The following is a 19205-nucleotide window of genomic DNA, read 5'->3' on the forward strand; positions in this document are numbered from 1 at the left end:
TACTGTTGTACTGAGTGGGAGACAGGAGGGTTGTCAGCAGTGTAGAACTACCTCGATTACACTGACACCGTGGACCTGATACCACAAGTATGTACTGGTATCGTGAAGACAATGGCTGGTATCTTGATAATACTGGAAGCCAGTCAACCGTCCTTTGGACTGGTTGATCTTGGAACGAAGACGTGAACTTGATAGGATATGCACGCCATCCTAAACAAAAATACTTAAGGAAATTTACATGTTTATGTTAATTTGTCCCGTTGACAACGGCGGAGACATAGTTCTGTGTTGTAGTGGGAATGATTCTGTTTACTTTATTGTGTATTATACAAGGAGAATTCAGGCGTATTGTTGGTGCATTTTGGCCAATACGGCCAAGTGTGTTAGAGCATTGCAAAGTTTAATCATCGGACTGGAAATACGAGGGCTGATAAAAAAATTCTAAGCCCGAACAATTGTCAACTATGGCAATAACAAAGTGAACTAGTCAATGTACTACATTGTTTCAGTAGCTCATTGCAAGTGTATTTGGTCTGTTCAGGCCGTTTGTACATCTGTTTTTTTGTTGTTTAACGCCACACTCAGCAACATTCCAGTCGATGACGTAAACCTCATTTAACGCCTGTTTGGTTTATGGATTCTCCCGTTTCCGTGCACCGGTCGATGAAGTTAGATACTTTGAAGTTTTAGTGTCCAAAGCATTCACTACATCTGGCGCTTGGAGGACGGAAGACTTGAACGGTTGAGGATCCGTAACAAGGTAGTGTATGCTTGTAGCATGTCGAACAACTGGAACTAACGGTGTTAGTCACGGGTGTGTGTGTGTGTGTGTGTGTGTGTCTAGATGTCCGGATGTAGGAACGTCGACTAACGAACGAATCTCATTGAAATCAAATCTATTACTTCGATACGATATCTCCAATCGTGAACTTTCAAATGGATTAAGTGAAGAAATCAGAGACGCATATCTAGTTTCTGTATCTCACTGAGATACCATGCCGCAGTTTAACATGAATATCCCACTCAAACACAGTATACTGAGCCGACCAGTCCTTGTTTTAGCCCTTTAATGCCGAGCGCCAGACAGGGTAACAACAAGAACCATCTTTTAACGTCTTTTGGTATGACGCGGCCGGGGATCGAACCACGGACCTTCCGCTCTCCGAGCGGACGTTCTACCATTAGACCACGGAGGCGGTCGTAGAGCCTGTATGTCACGCAGCAGGTACTTGACAAGTGGTGCCAGTTCAAGTGCCTATATTTGTTTCAGAGGTTCGAATACGATTTACAATTTGGACGCTTACCATGTTCTGTACTTACTGACTATATTATGTTTCAATTTACTTTTAACAAAATAGAAGCTATGGGTGTGTTGGTGTTACAGTAGCTGTTGTGTACAAACATGTCATTTTAAATACGGATGTATGTGGATTCTTAAATGAACATATAATATGAGTTTAAGTATCACGATACAATGCTATTCTAAGTTCTGTGACTGGAGCTACATAAAAGAGTATCTTTTGGGCTTTGTAAATGACATCGACAATCCCTTACCATAATCACAAAGGACCCGTGAAGAGCCGGGGTAGAATAGCTTTTCAGCAACCAATACTTTCCGTAAAAGACGACTATGCTTGTCGTAAGAGGTGACTAACGGGATCGGGTGGCCTGGATCGCTGACTTGGTTGATGCATGTCATCGATTCCAATTGTGTGGATCGATGCTCATGATATCAATCACTGGATTGTTTGGTCCAGATTCGATTATCTACAGACCGCCGTCATATAGCTGGAATATTGCTGAGTGCCACGTTAAACAACAAGCCAACAAACCAACCATAATCACACAGTTATCTGAAATTGCCAGTCTTGAAGGGGACACGGGTGGCCCAGTCGTCTTAGGCGCCGCGATTCGCTGTGCTGAGTTGTGTCCCTTAGGCACGTCAGAAACCTATGATCCCGGTTCGCCCCGATTATGTTTCTAGGTTTGTCAGCACCATACCCGTGCTCGTGGGTTTCACCGAAGTGGTAAACTTCTTAGACCTGCATCACTTCGGGCTTTCCTCCCACATTAAGCTGACATGCTGCGATATAACTGTAATACTGTTAAAAACGGCGTTAAACCCGACTCACTCACTGAGTCTTTGAAACCATACCTTGATATGCATGTTTCTTCTTTTGGTGATAACATGTTTTGCTTTGTTCATATCTTTGGAATTTTATTGCTCACAATTTATACAATATTTTATGATGTAAAGCAAATCATCACAATTGTCTTAAAGAAATTGATCTATATGTGGGGAAATCATAGCTTTATTCTGTTAAAGTACACATTCTGTTTTATCTTTAAATGGGAATTGATTTGGGGTTGAAGGTAAATAAACGACAATGGTTGTTTTTGATGGTAGACCTCGAATAATGAAAGGACGGTATTATCAACTATACTCTCTCTCTAGATATTCTAGGATATGGACCGAAGGTTATTTCAAGCTGATAGGCATTTATGGAACCATGCCTAAATGTTTATGCATTTCAACTTCTTTTACAATTATTCCATCCATAAGGAGATTTAATGGTACCCTTTTGTGGGAGAATGAGTGAGTGGGTGAGTGAGTGAGTATAGTTTTACGCCGAGGGACACCAGAAATGGGCTTCACACATTGCACCCATGTCAGGAATCGAACCCGGGTCTTCGGCGTGACGAGCGAACGCTTTAACCACTAGGCTACCCAACCGCCCCTTGTGGGAGAATGAAATACTTTCGGTTTTCTCAGGGTTGAACTAAACGCTGAAGACAATGTTGACGTGACGACTATGCTTGTCGTAAAAGGCAACTAACGGGATCGGGTGGTCAGGTTCGCTGACTTGGATGATACATGTCATCGATCCCAATTGTGTGGATCGATGCTCATGCTGTCGAACACTGGATTGTCTGGCCCAGACTCGATTATCTACTGACCCCGTTTAAACAACAGCATTTTAAAAAATATTTCCATGTACGGTACTTAACCTGACACAAAACAATCTACGTCATCAATAGACTATTCCGCTTACGATGCTCACATGTTTCTGATGCTCGGAAATCCTTTGGTAAGTGAACAATTCTCACGGATGAAATATTTAATATGCTACCTGTAAAACACAAAACATATTATTGATTATCTACCAGCAGTGTACCGTATCCGTAGCATTCCTTCTTTTGTGTGTACTTTGTGACTCTAACGCTGACATTCACACTAAATTAAATCAATCAATATTTTCACAAAGGACACTTAGTACATAGTACTCCAGGAGAAATAGAATGAGGTATCACAAATTATTCGATCCCGTCTGTGGCGGGGCACATTTGTGACAAATATTTGAATTTTATTCTATTGGGGATTTGGTCCAGTTTTGAACATGGTCTACGCATGTGGTCAAGGGTTATCTTATTCTAATTTAAGAACCACTGCAAACAGTTTCCAATCGAAATAGTTTGGGGTACGGACAGGGATGCAACATACCCATGATATTCAATGTTTAGGTCTATCTAGTATCTGGCATGCCATATATGTGGGTACAGCTACGTTGTAGCTCCGTTTAATGACGCTCTGATCATTAAGGATAACGTGCTAAATAAAATAATTGCTTACCACTTACCACAGCTTACTATATGTGGTCTTTTAAAAAGCGTTTGAATTGGTATTCGTTTCTAAACGTTTCACTTTATTGCTAGAATTGAAAATAATATTTATTCAAGAGAAAACATAACTTCAGCCTTAACGTCTTGTGTGGTGTATTTGGTGTTTTCTACCCCAAATAATGCGATTGTGAAACACAAAGTAAAAAGGTGTTTGGAGCTCCATGCCTAGACTAACATCTAGTCTCTGAAATGAACATATCGTAATAAAAAATATAATAAAAGGGAGCCCAGTGACTCTCTTCATTTTATATAGACTTGCCAAACATTATAGACTTGCATTGGCTGTATTTGATATATATTTGTATCAGGGTCTGTAAGACAGACTACTCCATGCCCAACCGTCCCTTCCCTGAATGCCCCAAAACTGGACCCCATGCTGCCTTAATACCAAAGTATGTTTAATTTCATCGGTCCCTATTTCGGGAAACGTATGCACAAACAGTTAATCCTATGTTTCTAGCTACTTTAACACCAAAATTAAAAGGACTTCCGTTATAATGATATCACTTTTGATTTGGGAGAAAATTGGACCCGGTGGAGTACAATCTTAAAAGGGGCAGTGCTTGTAGTCACTTTAATAAAATTAAGTTACAAGCACTTCCAGTTTAATGACACGACTTCCTGTTTGGGACATCATGCTCCTTGTAGTGTATCACCACTAGCTAACTTCATGACAACGTTATTAACTCTTTTGGTTTAATGAGTGAGTGAGTGAGTGAGTGAGTATGGTTCTACGCCGCTTTTAGCAATATTCCAGCAATATCACGGCGGGGGAAAACAGAAATGCGCTTCACACATTGTACCCATGTCGGGAATCGAACCCGGGTCTTTGGCGTGACTAGCCAACGCTTTAACCACTAGGCTACCCGACCGCCCCCTTCTGGGTTAATGACATCACTTAGGTGCCTCTTACAGCAAATAAAAAATATAAAAAATAGTATATTCTTCAAGGTTTGTGATATCACTTCCGGTTTACCAATTTAAAACGCCAACGCCGGATTATCACCAACCTCAAGCAGGTTCCATGGGGCGTGAAGGAAAAAATAGCGGTGAAAATCATGTGAATGGATCACAAAAAAATCAGTGACCAGTTACATATGGATATCTATACAAACAGGCGGATCAATAGTTATCGCTCAGAGGGAAGGCAAAGCATAAATATAAAACGCAAATGCCAAAAAATCAAAGCGCGGTAAACGATTTATGATATGATCACAAAAAACCAGTGATGACACCAGGTGTTCGCGAGTACGCATGTCTTGCCCTATCGGTAGCACGCGGCATCCACACAATTTGCATAAAAAATGTAAACACATGTCTAAAGGTGAGCTGAAATGGGGTTTAACGTCGCATCCAAGATTATTGCACTTATATAGCGACGTGCATGCACGTGTGTTTGTTTGTGTGGCTGATTGTACTAGTCCGGACTGATGCCGGGTGATAATGCTAGCTCACTGAGATACCATGCCGCTGTTTAACATGAATACCCCACTCAGACACAGTATACTGACTCCGAGCCAACCAGTCCTTGTTTTAGCCCCTTAATGTCGTGCGCCAGACAGGGTAACAACAAGTACCATCTTTTAACGTCTTTTTGTATTAATCGAACCCCAGACCTTCCGCTGTTCGGGCGGACGCTCTACCACTAGACCACGGAGGCGGTCTCATGTCTAAAGGAAGACAACATAAGGCAGAACATGTTGTGCTTGTAACTGCATTTCCGGTTAAATGATACAACTTCCGGTTGGATAAAATACTTGCCATGCCTGTAGCTACAACAGCATCAATAGAGGTCCATGAACTCCCCTTTTAGAAACTTCACTACTGGAGTTTGATAGTTAGGAAGTGACAGCAAGCGTTTGGCGCGGTGGAATGACAGTTACAGACTTTAGAATACATATTAAGATGAATAGGATTAGGACGCTCATTTGCTAGTTACTTGTCTACGCCAGTTATATGTTTACAACTATCCTTCTTGTCCCTTTCAATTGTTTGTTTAAGTACCCAGACGGCATGGATTGCCGCTCACAATATCCATCACTTGTTCCAGACTCAATGAATTACACGCAGTTTACATAAATGTATGAAAAACAACAAACAAACCAAACACAACAAAATCTGAAAATTATTAAAATTGCCGCACTTCATATGACTGGTTTAGATGCCAAGACCATTTTGTTTTCACAATTCGATTTTTGTTCTTTATCAACTTTGAACCTCTTGTATGAAGGAATATAACGCCAAAAGAAGATAAGGCTGAAATATGGCGCTGTTAAACAACATACACGTTACGGAAGTTATATGGTTCGATTCCAATCGGACTCGAAGTGAATCTCACTGTATTGAAACACATCATATGAATGTTTCAGATTCCAAGACAAATCGATATATTTACACGCCAATTTGGTATTTTCAGGTTTTAAGGATGAAAACGTACAACTAAATATAGCTGCAATAATCACACTCACTGTCGGTAGTTATATGATGCGATTCCAACTTTGCAGGCACAATGGCTATACAGTTATTCATGTCAGTCGCCCTGTCTGATGTTCTTGACACCAGTCTGACACCAGCCATGACAAGCACGTTGTTCAACTGTGTGATACAGTGTTACTCAAGCACTGGATGTTCCTCCATCTTCTACAACAAAGCGACTCACCAATGTGCAGTGTCATCGCACGTATATCGAGATGGTGACAGTGTCTTAGCATCTTCCACGGGAATGAAGTTGTACGTTTGGAATAAAGGTAGGGGATGAAGCGTTTCCCAAGCTTTGTAAATACAAGTCAACATAGATTTACGATTCCGACTATATCATGAGCTCATATACATATAGTGATGATACCAGGTGTTTGCGAAAAGGTGAGCGAATCCCGTCCTATTGATGGCACTCGTCACAAACACATGCAAAAGAAAGTCAATAGTTCACCTGAACAAAACGGGAACATATGGTATAAGTCAAAATAAGGAAATGTATCGGACATGATCTTTGTCAGTGATTCGTCAAATTTGTGGATGTCTGCCATAAAACGTTTTGAAAGTTTTACTGAGGCCTTAAATGTTGAAACCTTGATCAACTTTTGAGCTAGAGTCATATGAAATTTTAGCATGCTCGATTGTTCATCAAAAGTGGTGAAATGTTGCCACCAAATAGTGCTCGACATGAGTCAAGTTAATTGTTCATCTGACAAAACATATGCTCGGTTGTATCTCGAAGTTGTGAAAAGTAAACACCAAAGGTTGGAGCAGCTGGAATATTGGCCGACATTGAAGGGAAGGTTGACTATTGAACATTTGAAGTCATCCCTCTTGTCATACAATCTTGAGGGGAATGTTTGGTCACTCTGAATTTTTATGCATGGTCCTTAATTGAAACAGATGAGCCAGCCTCCCTGGTCTCCAATATGTCACTATCAGGTGGGTAAATCAGTGGAAGGGGCGTGGCTATTTGATGGTTATTAAACGATATCAGATCATCGATGTACCTGAAGCTTAAGTTAAACTTCTTGGCCAAATATACTTGTTTGGACTGACATAAATATCGAAACAGATCAGCAAAATCAGCGAGAAGGGGAGCACAATTGGTTCCCATGGGGATGCCAATTTCTTGGTAAAATATCTTCCCCACAAATTGTATACGGATGTTATCAAAGAGGAAGTCCAACATACGAGGAAGCACTCATATGTTACTTCGATCAAGAAGCCGAAACATTGCCGATGTTAACTTGAAGCTATTTATATGGTGGTATGAATGTATGTATTGTCATAAAACAAGATTGTTTAGTTCTGCTGTACTTAGTTGTGAGAGGGATAACAATAACAGTTTTATTTGGATGCGGGGGGCACGGGTGGCCCAGTCGTCTCAGGCGCCGCGATTCGCTGTGCAGAGTTGTGTCCCTTGGGCACACCAGAAACATGTGATTGTGGGTTCGAATCCAGGTTCGCCCCGATTATGTTTCTAGGTTTGTTAGCACCATACCCATGCTGGTGGGTTTCACCGAAGTGGTAAACGTCTTAGACCTGCATCACTTCGGGCTTTCCTCCCACATTAAGCTGACACGCCGCGATATAACTGTAATACTGTTAAAAGCGGCGTTAAACCCATCTCACTCACTCACTCACTATTTGTATGTGATCAAGCCTCCGGCTGATGGGATCTAATGAGCAACTCATTACATCTTTTATTATCTATTATCTCGTTCATATTTCACTTAATGAATAAAAGTCTCTCTTTTAGCTGGGTGTTCGTTATCAGCTGGCTGGATTTACCACCGTCCCTCAAATCTCTGCTACAAGCGCAGTGATTACAAGGTGGACATTACTAAGGCGGAGACCGCATGCAGAGATGCTGGAGCAAGACTTGTTGTCGTGGACACCGCCGAGAAGAACGCTCATCTCCTAACATTACATCCGACTTCAGGTGAATATGAATGCTGCTCAGCCAGCAAAGATCATAGGCAGACTTACTTTGTTTCTTTAACGCCGCCGCAGAACCTCCATGTTAGGGCACGATGACAAGATATCCACTCAGTCACCCAGCTACCACTCATATGAAGTATTTTTCCAATACCAGGATTTTATTGTCATGTCGCGATTTATTATTTTTGGACTATAACAGAAATTTTCCATAACGTTCCATAACTTTCCAATACCCAATCTTAAAATAGTTAAAATATTGCAATATCCGTTTTCGTACATTCTGTTATCCTACACCCAAACGTATTTTTTAAGGGACCTTATGTCATGGCACGTTGTCTGTTGTGAATTCGTTTGGTTGTCCGTGCGTCGTGAACTTTTACATCGGTGACAGCTCCTCGAAAACTCCAAAGCATATAAAGTTGAAATATTGCAAGAATGGTCTCAGCCATGGTATCTCCAAATCGTGGACATCGAATCTCGATCACATAATGTACATGAAATCCACGTCAGCCATATTGAAACAATCAGTTTTGCATATTATGAAATTTTATATCTATACCATATGTTATTGAGCTTATCTGTGTTGTAGACCTCTGTTGTTAGCTTTGTTTATGCGTCTTTGCTGATGCATTATGTACACCTTCACAGATAACAAATTTTGTTTTGTTGCATATTGCGACGTTTCGATGTACAGTAAACTATGGTTATAACGAACTCAAACTGACCACTAATTTTAGTGTGTTATAACCGTAGTTCGTTATAAGCATATATAAAGTATATATACAACAAATGGCCAGGACTGAAAATAAGTTCGTTATATCGGCCAGTTCGTTATAAGCGTGTTCGTTATAACCGTAGTTTACTGTAGATTCTTACACCATTATCACGCTGGAGTGACAAAAAGCATGAGTGATGAGTGATAAGAGAGCATGACATGTTGTGATAAGCAGCAGATAAACATTGACAATAGCAGGTAATAGATAACAAGTAGCATATACTAGGAGTTAATTGGATGAGGCCAAATGTACAGTAGGAACAACAAATAGAACACAGGTAATGAAGCACACGGGTAATGAAGCCAGATGTACAGTGAGGATAAGAATTAAAAGTATGAAACAGTTGAGACAAACTGAGTGGATCTTGGCTGATTAGTTATGTTGAACAAAGGTTTGTGACGGCGGATTTCAATAGCTTCTGAGAGTTTTCTTTTGGTGTGAAGTCCTGATATTTGGTTGAGAGGATTTGGACTTTGTCGAAATGAATTTGACGGCTAGGGGTGTTTTGCTGGTGTTCTGAGAGGGCTGATTTGCCGTCTGCTTTGGCTGTCGAAGTCCTATGTTCTTTGGTGCCGAGGTCTACTTGGCGGGAGGTTTCACCAATGTACGAGTCACCACATTCACAGTTCATCTTATAGATTACTCCTTTGGGGGCTGCTTGTTGGAGTGTTGGAGTGGGGGTTGCAGCCATTAACTAGTAGGATTGTTTTTAGGGATGGGGAGCCAGTGAAGATGTGTATGCGGTAGATGCCTGCTTGGTGCTTGTTTGATGAGAGGCCTTGCCAGTGAATGGTAAGGTGATTGTGATAGGGAGGATGATGGTCTTGTTGGTGTAGGTTTGGGCTAGAGTGTGGTGGAGATGGTCTTCTTGACTAGCTTGGTCGCGTTCTGGTAGAAATAGGTGAAGACTTAGTTTTCAGGGTTGGATAGAGTTGATAACTTAAGCACCAAGCATGCATCGACAGCATCTTCACTGGCTCCCCATTCTTTAGAATCCCCCTCCCGCAATGCCCGCAATATGGACTGTGTGATAACACCATGTGTTTGTGCATTTACGTCAGTTTGCCCTCTTTGATTATAGAAACATCTATATTTTTGTAGATATACTGTCAAGCTGTTTTACACAACACATTCATAGATGCTTTCAATCTAAATTTTCTTTTCTCCATGGGACACATTTCAGCTACTTGCGCCTTTGCTATATGTCTGGAATATTGCCAAGGCGACATTTAATACTAACTCACTCTTATTTCGAATAAACATCAAGTTCAATATCCTATTGGGTATTTCAGGTGATTATTCTTGGATTGGGCTTCGCAAAGTCTCTGGAACTTGGAAATGGAGCAATGGAGAAACACTTGGGCCTTTCAATGCCTGGAAAAAAAATCATCCCATCAATGGCAAGGAGTGTGGAGTTTTGTCGGGACACCTTCAAGGATGGACATCATTTTATTGTCTAACTGATCCTAATATCAACTATATATGTGAGAAAGTGGTATTCACGTCTTAAGCTTAAAACATTAAAGTGAAATGTAATGTTTTGCATTTGGCGCATTAGTTTCTTTGTTCCTTAGAATGAAATCACGTGCGATATCATGTAAACGCCACACAGATTCTGATGTCATTAAATCTGTGAAACATATTCCGGCCTCAACAAGACTACACACTACACGAATAAAAACGATTTCTTGACGTATGGGCATTATTCTAATTGCATATATTGCACATATAAGCAAAGTTTGGGGTATTTTGTTTTGGGGTGACACTACACCAATTTCGGGCAATGAAAGTAAGTGATTTTAAGTAGCAAGAACATTTCCGAAGAAATCAAGCCCCCAAACACAACATTGTAACAGTCATGAAGCACGGGACCTCGGACAGCACATGCAAAGGGTGGTATGCCAGATTTACGATTGTCACTCAGACTCAGACACTTTCATAAACATATTTGATAATTAAGGAAGCAACAATATTGATTATGCGACGTTTGTAACGTGTTAAAAGTTTACGTGCGATAGGCATGTTGCAGGTGGCACATGTCAGAACAATGTTGCCCAAACGCTGCATATTTTCTAATCTGTCATCAGCAGTCCCTTACCAGAGCGTAGTGACATAATTATTTGGAATAAGTATAACTTGGAAAGTTTACTATTCTCAAACCATATACGGCGTTAGACGTTAGGAACTAGACATTTCCCTCAATTCTACAGAAATAAATAGGAAATTGTACAATTTCAAATGATTTGCAGAGTCACGTTTGGCACATATGAATTGCGATTACCTTCTATAAGTTTAAAATGCTTGGATAAATAGAAGCCGATACGTGAGTTGTGTGTCATTTTATTTTCCTTTCATGGCAATACAGGTATACGTATCAAATATCAATCGAACCGTATTAAAAAATGGAAACATAAGGAAAGACAACTAATATTAAATATGAACGGTGTTTCCCTACACAGTCTGTAAATGAAATAAAGGCCCGTTATATTAGAAATAATTAATTGCAAGAGGCAATGAGGAAGATAAATCTTAAGCTTGTTTCAAACATTATACTAAAGTGGACCATGTGTGGAAGAATTATTGCGAGAGAAACATTATGCCTTCAGTGCAAATAAACACTAAGGTTTTAGATTAAGTTAACATTTATGAGAATCTCATATATTCCAAGATAAAATTCATGTGAAGCTTTTGCTGGCACTGTTGGGTTAATAATAAAATGTATTGTACCGCCATTTTAGTTACCAGCAGAATAGTATATTCATTGAGAGGTACGGAATAATAATGCAGTCAAATGGAATCTTAAGATACATGTTCTGTTGTTTGTGTGTTGTTTAACACCGCAGTCTGTAAATAATCAAGATTTGACGCGACAATCCAGTGATTGACATCGTGAGCATCGATCCACGCATTTGGGATACGATGACATTTATCAACCAAGTCAGAGAGTCTGACCACCCGATCCCGTTAGTAGCTTCTTACATGTGCCATACCGTTTTGCATTGTAATTAACCCTGTAATATAATTTGTTTGTTTGTTGTTTAACGCCAGACTCAGCAATATTCGGGCTATATGACGGCGGTCTGTAAATAATCGAGTCTGGACCAGACAATCCAGTGATTGACATCGAGAGCATCGATCGAAGGTAGCTTCAACGTGAGCAATATTAAAATTGAAGTCTGTGTGAAGATTGTCATTATCTATGACTGAGACAAATTGAATTGGTTCAAGGTGTCCCAAAAACACTTTGGGCTTTCCTCCCACATTAAGCTGACGCGCCATGATATAACTGCAAGACTGTTCAAACATACACCCATTGAAGTACATATTGCAACAGAAAGTCTCTATGCCACTTTAATCATAGAGTTATATGTCTTCCAATTTAACTACCTGGACCCTCGTTTCAGCTGTAGATGAAAACATTGTCACTAGTTTTGACAATATGTCATACGAACACTGGGTTGGTTCAAAGCATAAAGAGGTGGGTGAGGTGAAATGGGGTTTAACGTTGCGTCCAAGATTATTGAACTTATATAGCGACGTGCATGTACGGGTGTGTGTTTGTGTGGCTGCTTGTACTAGTCCGGGCTGATGCCGATTTATAGTGCTAGCTCACCGAGATACCATGCCGCAGTTTAACATGAATACCCCACTCAGACACAGTATACTGACTCCGAGCCGACCAGTCCTTGTTTTAGCCCCTTAAATGCCGAGAGCCAGATAGGGTAACAATAAGTACCATCGGAATCGAACCCCGGACCTTCCGCTCTCCGATCAAGTAGGTTCCAAAGGAGTATACGACTCAAAAAACATATATATACCTGAACATAGTGTAGGTCATTGGCTTTTATTATATATATATATATATATATATATATATATATATATATATATATATATATATATATATATATTCATAAAATAAAAGACGTTATATATATAATATAAGCCAATGACCTACACTATGTTCAGTGTGTACCATATGCTACATTTATTACACTAAGAAAGAGAGAGAGAGAGGGAGAGAGGAGGAGAATTCAGTTTTCAGAATTCGGTAAAAACACGAAGCGTCCGTTTGGTGTAGCACGTCTTGGACGTTTACAATTTTGATGAAGCCCACGGGCACAGCTACGGCGCTGATAAACGTAATCCGAGTGGAATATGGGATTCAAACTCATGATAATATATATTTGGTACGTCTAAGGGACACAACTGAATCTAGCAGCTCATCATCTGTGTACACTATAAATGCAGGTGGGATGAATATGTTGGATTAGAGGGGAAGACTGCCATTGTAAACTGGCGTATTTTATCTGGTTTCCTCAAATGGGACACCCATAGATAGAATGTGAAGTAGGAATTTCCGCCGAGGTTTAAAATAAATTAAGACATGTATAACCAAACATTGGTTTCACATATTGTACCCCCATGCTTGTCTGGATTCGAACCCAGGTCTCCGATATCTCAAGCGAAAGTGTTAACATCTAGAATTCCTCATTGCTCTGTTGCAAATGGGAAAGTGAATCTCCAGAACATTTAACGTCACCAACTTTATTCTCAGAATTCGGAAAGTGTGGAAAAATCCTATTCTCAAGCATACTTCAAACAAGCTTTTCAAATAATGAACTTCTATGAAGACCGCGAAAGCAAAACAGAATAAGGAAAATTACTAGTGCTATCCCCCCTCCGTATATGAAGACCGTGAAAGTCAGTAACATATTGGAGTGAGTCTGCTTAGCGCACAATGGCATATCTTTAGGACAGGAAAACATGGACGCCATATGTACGTGACACATAATCGGTATATGGGTGGATGACTTAAGTATGCAAAGTATGCCTTATGATGTCTCCATGATGTATTGACGTTAGGTAAATGACGTCATTGTCATAACTATCAAACGTTTTTAAATCTAGTCTCACGTGAGCGCCTGTTTGTTGTCCGCTGTTGAGAAAGTTTTCCCCTATCTCATACACTGAGTACTCTGACAATACAAGCAGCAATCACGGTGAAAATGAATCCGGCTTTGTTAGACCCTGTAACTGCAACATCAAATAGGAAATAGTGCAAGGAATTATAAAACAAGAACATTTGATTTAAAACGCAATTCAACGATAATCTCATGCCTTTTACGTTTGTTTATTGGTTTGTTGTTTAACGCCACATTCGGCAATATTCCATCTATATGACGGCGCTTTGTAAATAATCGAGTATGGACCAGACAATTCAGTGACTGAGATCATTAACACAATCTCACAATAGAGATTCGATGACACGGATCACCCAGTGAGCCTGACCACCTCATCTCGTTAGTCGCCTCTTACGACAAGTATAGTTGCCTCTTAAAGCAAGCATGGGTTGCTGAAGACCTATTCTGGATCTACCTAACCTGGATCTTCACGGGTCTCATAAGGTTTATGATACAGTGTGCGTGTATGAATATTGAGTTGAGTAATTATGGTTTCAGGCCGCGTTTTGTAATATTCCAACAGTGGCGGTGGACACCAGAACTGGGCTTTTGTTGTCACGAGCAAACGCTTTAACCACTAGGCAACCACACCACCCCGTATGGAATTATAGTAATGCATGTAGTTAGAATTGTGATTATTTTGTTTGCAACGACTCCAGTCCAAAATGACATCGAAATTATTTTGTGTTTCTCATCTTTATGTTAAGCATTCGTTGGGAGAATGAAACAAAGTTAAAAAGTCCAACTTATATATGTGTCATTTGTTGAGATATACGTAAAAATAGCTTATAATTTAAAGATCGAAGGGATGCGGAAGGATATCAACCGCCGACTGGCCAATCGAGTCAAAGAGATCGGCGGTACAATAGCGCCACATCCCCAGATCCTGGCATCAGACAAGACATGGTACGCCTGGGAGGGCGTCCACCTCAGTGACAAAGGACTGTGTGTGTTTACGGACAATTCATTGCATGCCCTGGCGCTTGTTTTGCGCCAGTAAGGATGTTATCTCCACAGGTTAGTGTTTCTTTTCAGTACATAGGCAAGCGGGGCAAAGATGTTATCTCCGCGTATCACCCGTGGGTGTGGGGTAGCACTCTGGTGCTTTGTGGCAGGGTTCTTGTGGGCTACACAGCTAGTAACAAATTAACTTGCTTCCAAATTAATACTCGTGCTTAAGGCTACCTGCTTTTCAGCGGGAACCTTTCTGGGGTTACCTGCTTCTCAGTGGGAACCTTGTCTTTCCCGGCTTTTAAGACGGGGAATCGTAAAATAACATACGTTGGGGCAAACAATGGCCACGTATATGGGCCCGGCGGCGGAAGTCGTCTTGTCAAGCGGTAGCTAACAGTTGGGTCCGCGGCGGTAGTCGCACAATGGTTTTGCTAATGGGGCCAGGCAGTGGGATCTGCTTTGGCCGGCTACCTGGGGCCGGGCAGCGGTAGTCTGACTTAGGCCAGCAGCGGGAGCGTGGCAGTTGGTAGTTGCCAAGCAATGGTAGCATTGGCCACGCTAATGGTCATGGCAACGGTAGCATTTTGGTATACACAATTAGCAGCTTAGTAGCCCACTAGTCCCTGCACACCCTCGGCCATTTAACCCAATCTCATCTTTTGTTTTTATTATATCGCGGGATAATAAACGTTACTAGGCTGAAACAATCATCAAAATACTGCAAACCTACCCATAATACTTATCAAATCAGCACCATTGAATACTGTTTATTGTTTTTGTCTTTTTTTAGCCACCATGAAACATGGGTTATGCTTTATTATTACTTGTAAAATTACCATATTATGGCGTAGAACATCACTCACTCACTCACTCACATTTTCTGTGATGCAGCAATACTATTGCCACTTGTGGCGTAATACAACATTCATTCGATCACAGGAAGAGCTTGAAGAGATAGTCAGCTTGGTGCATAATACATGAACATCTGTGGAAACGGTCACTTGGACCAAGGAATATTTCAAATAATATTGTTGTAGATTTTGCATCGTTGTTTTGCACATGAACTTTGTTCTTTTGACACCATATTCATTGACACACACACACACACACACACACATACTCACACCCACTCACAGACACAGACAGACATGTATACACGCACAGACATATGCACAGTTACGCCACACATACAGACAAAGAGAGAGTGGGAGAGAGAGAGAGAGAGAGAGAGAGAGAGAGAGAGAGAGGGAGAGATAGAGACACACCCACAGAGACACACCACTCGCAGACACACACAGACAGGCACACACATATACACGCACAGACATATGCACAGTTAAACCAGAGAGACACGCATACACCAGACACATATACACGCACAGACAGACAGACACAAATAGACCCACACACCCGCACACACACACACACCCGCACGCACACAGACACACAGACACACAGACACACACACACACACACACACACACACACACACACACACACACACACAGGGATTGAACTCTACGCACCGTGTTTTGATGATTGTTGTGGTTATCGATGATACACTTCTTTTATTCATTAAGTTTGAATCATTGAAGCCGTGTTATTTAGTTCTTCCTACATGTGCATACCTACATAAGGTGCTTGTACCCTTCGGTTGTTGTCACGCCACCATGAAACCAAATAGTCCCGTGTCCTGACTTACCACACTCTACATGCATCATGAGCAGAGAGGCCATGTCCGTCATCTCCTGTATTGTCAGGGACGTACAAATCACCGTGGACCTGCGGAGGCAGGATAGGTACGCTTGTGTTATGCTGTGAAGAAAACGGTCATGTTATGAACGTCGTTTTACTGTCCAAATGGTCCTTAACATTAAGCGAACCTTTGAAATGTCGTCATGGAAAGCTAATGGAACGTGAACATGAAAGTTCAATTTGATGATATGCATCTGTTGTAGCGCGACCACTAACCAAAATAGACACAATTTATGGATAACAACTTATTTACTGCTGTGAAGGCGACGTTTCTGTATAGATCCTTATACCGTTGTCAAGCAAGGATCTAGACCGAAACGTCCCCTTAAAGCCCAAAGATCCAATCAGCCTAATCGGGGTGCATGCTCAGTAAATATTTTACGTATAAGGAAAATGGGCGGAGCTTACTATTTATAGTAACCCACGTGTCTCAATCTAAAATACATGCGGTAATCGGCAACAGGTGAACACCATTATGCACATCATCGTAGGTAACAAATTAACGTTGTTAATCTATTAAAATCATTAAAAAAATTTAACCTACGTTTACTGGAGGAAAATGGCGACATAGTCCTTCCAAATCTGATCCCACATGTTGTAAGTTTTCCGTTTGAGGACTTTGGTCTCGGCCTGACGTCTTGGGTTTCTAGCATCCATGACATATCTTGATGATGTTGTTGGTCTATTTACTTGTTCATTCCAGTCTAATACTGCCATATTCGTCCGAAAACGATAAACATTGCAGAAAAAATAATTCTTTTGTTATGATATTGTAGCAGTAATTGTTGAAACTTTCAACAAAAAACGTGTCCATACAATGAACGTAGTCGTCGGTATGTTTATACACAACAGTATTTTTCAAAGCTTGACACAGAAGTAGCTCAGCCTTTGGGTCACAAATCAGTGTTTTGGATGATTCATAGTGTGCGTCTTGTGTACATCTCGACGTTTCTGAACAGTTATTATGGATATCCTTGTAATGATTGACCACATTCATAATATTATCGCGGAGCTTGTTGGCATCTTGATCGCAGTTCCTAATGCACCAATAAAAATGAGTCTTGATACTTCCTGCTTTGTCCGATAACTCGCGATGCCATGTCAGACCCTCTTTGTATTTAGGACCCGAACACACACATTTAACCTCCTTTCGTAGCATGCCATGTGTCATTTGTTGACGTTGTATCAGGGCACTCCTCCCTGATAAATTTATATATGCCCGAATTCCTGTCATGACAATGTAATTTCACATGTACTCCGACACCATTATCAACACTATCAAGATATTCATAGATACGCTGAGTTCCAATAAGTTCGTGTTTTTGTGTGCAGGCATTGTCTCCTTTTGATACAGCTTCCGTCCTGATAACTTTGTGAGTGTTAGCTCCAATGCAAACAACATCAGTAAAACGGGAGTTTTTCCGTGTGGCATGGCGAGCGTCAGTGAGAATATTAATTCCATCCATATTCGGGTAGGTCACAATTTCTTCTAAAAGTGCATCCTCGCATAATTCACGACTTAAATCACAAACGACTTCTTTATAGTTTGAAAACATGTCAGATATGTAAGCTGAAACCAAGTCTTCCAATCTCAGCTGCTTTCGCAAATCTGTCGTACTGATTGGGTAACATTCCAGACACAAGGTATCCATGACACATGCGAGAGTTTACCAAATATTTATTACCAAGATAGGGTGAACTGGGCCATATTATCACATGATCTTTTTCATCTCTGAAAGTAACATAGGCAACATGTCCACTCATTTTCATGTTCAATTTCTGAGCAGGAAACGAGCATGACAAACTGTGCGAATAAAGTCGATCACAGAGCTTTTCAAGAGCATTTTCAGAGGCACAAAACATCTTTTGATTGCATTCATCCGTATTTTCACACTTGCAGAAGGAAGAATCACGCGTAAAAGATTCGTCAGTTATATTCCCATCGTTTGCATCATCTGTTAAAACGTTTGCATGCACTGGATCGATATTTTTCTCAATAAAATATGAGAAAGTATTATCGAGAAGTTGTTTGTTGTCACAAGATTAGGGTTCCCTTCTCCAAGAAAAGTTTTGATTTTCTTCACTTGTTCATAAATGAAATCAATCTCGTCTCTGTTTTCAGCTGAAAAGTTAATTTTTCCTTGAGGCGAAGTTTTTCTCTCCGAATTTCTTCGTTTCACAGCTTCTGGATTGTCTTTTGAATATTTTCTCTTAATCCCGTTACTATCGCTTAACATTCTAGCAATACCTGCCATTTTTAACAATATTCGTCACTCTAGATCTACGGATCGGTTGCATAAAATCAGCAGACAACAAATAGAGAAAAGCGGGAAATTGGGCGTGGCTTATGTAACCCATAGGGGGGCTTATGTAACCCATAGGGGTGTGACAGGTGACTTTCGCTTTTGATAAGAGTTTAACTTTGAGACTTTTTCGAGAACCTAACTTGAGTTGCATATATTATTTCGTTTCCCACAAGTTTTGTTTATATAATACAAAATTGGTAAGTTTTGATTGTTTGAATGCAATGAATGCCATTAACCCTCCAGACCAACACACCCCATCCAACCCGTCGTGTATTAGACTACCCACCAACGCTTGGGTCACGCGACATAAGAAACAGCTGACCAAAACAACGAGCTACCATTATTTTGAG

General features: G+C 40.7%; 1 protein-coding gene and 1 pseudogene across 1 annotated transcript; one reads left to right on the top strand and one right to left on the bottom strand.

Moving 5' to 3' along the window:
- Positions 1 to 6190: 6190 nt before the first annotated feature.
- LOC139473869 (C-type lectin domain family 4 member M-like) lies at positions 6191 to 10386 on the top strand. The gene is made up of 3 exons (XM_071256652.1): positions 6191 to 6428; positions 7919 to 8101; positions 10169 to 10386. The coding sequence occupies exons 1-3, from the start codon at positions 6191 to 6193 to the stop codon at positions 10384 to 10386; spliced, it is 639 nt and encodes a 212-aa protein (XP_071112753.1).
- Positions 10387 to 17095: 6709 nt separating this feature from the next.
- LOC139475253 (uncharacterized) lies at positions 17096 to 18201 on the bottom strand (annotated as a pseudogene).
- Between the last annotated feature and the right edge of the window lie 1004 nt (positions 18202 to 19205).

The sequence above is a fragment of the Haliotis cracherodii genome, unplaced genomic scaffold, assembly GCF_022045235.1.
Source record: "Haliotis cracherodii isolate W230 unplaced genomic scaffold, xgHalCrac1.p SCAF_3, whole genome shotgun sequence".
Taxonomy (NCBI): Eukaryota; Metazoa; Mollusca; class Gastropoda; order Lepetellida; family Haliotidae; genus Haliotis; species Haliotis cracherodii.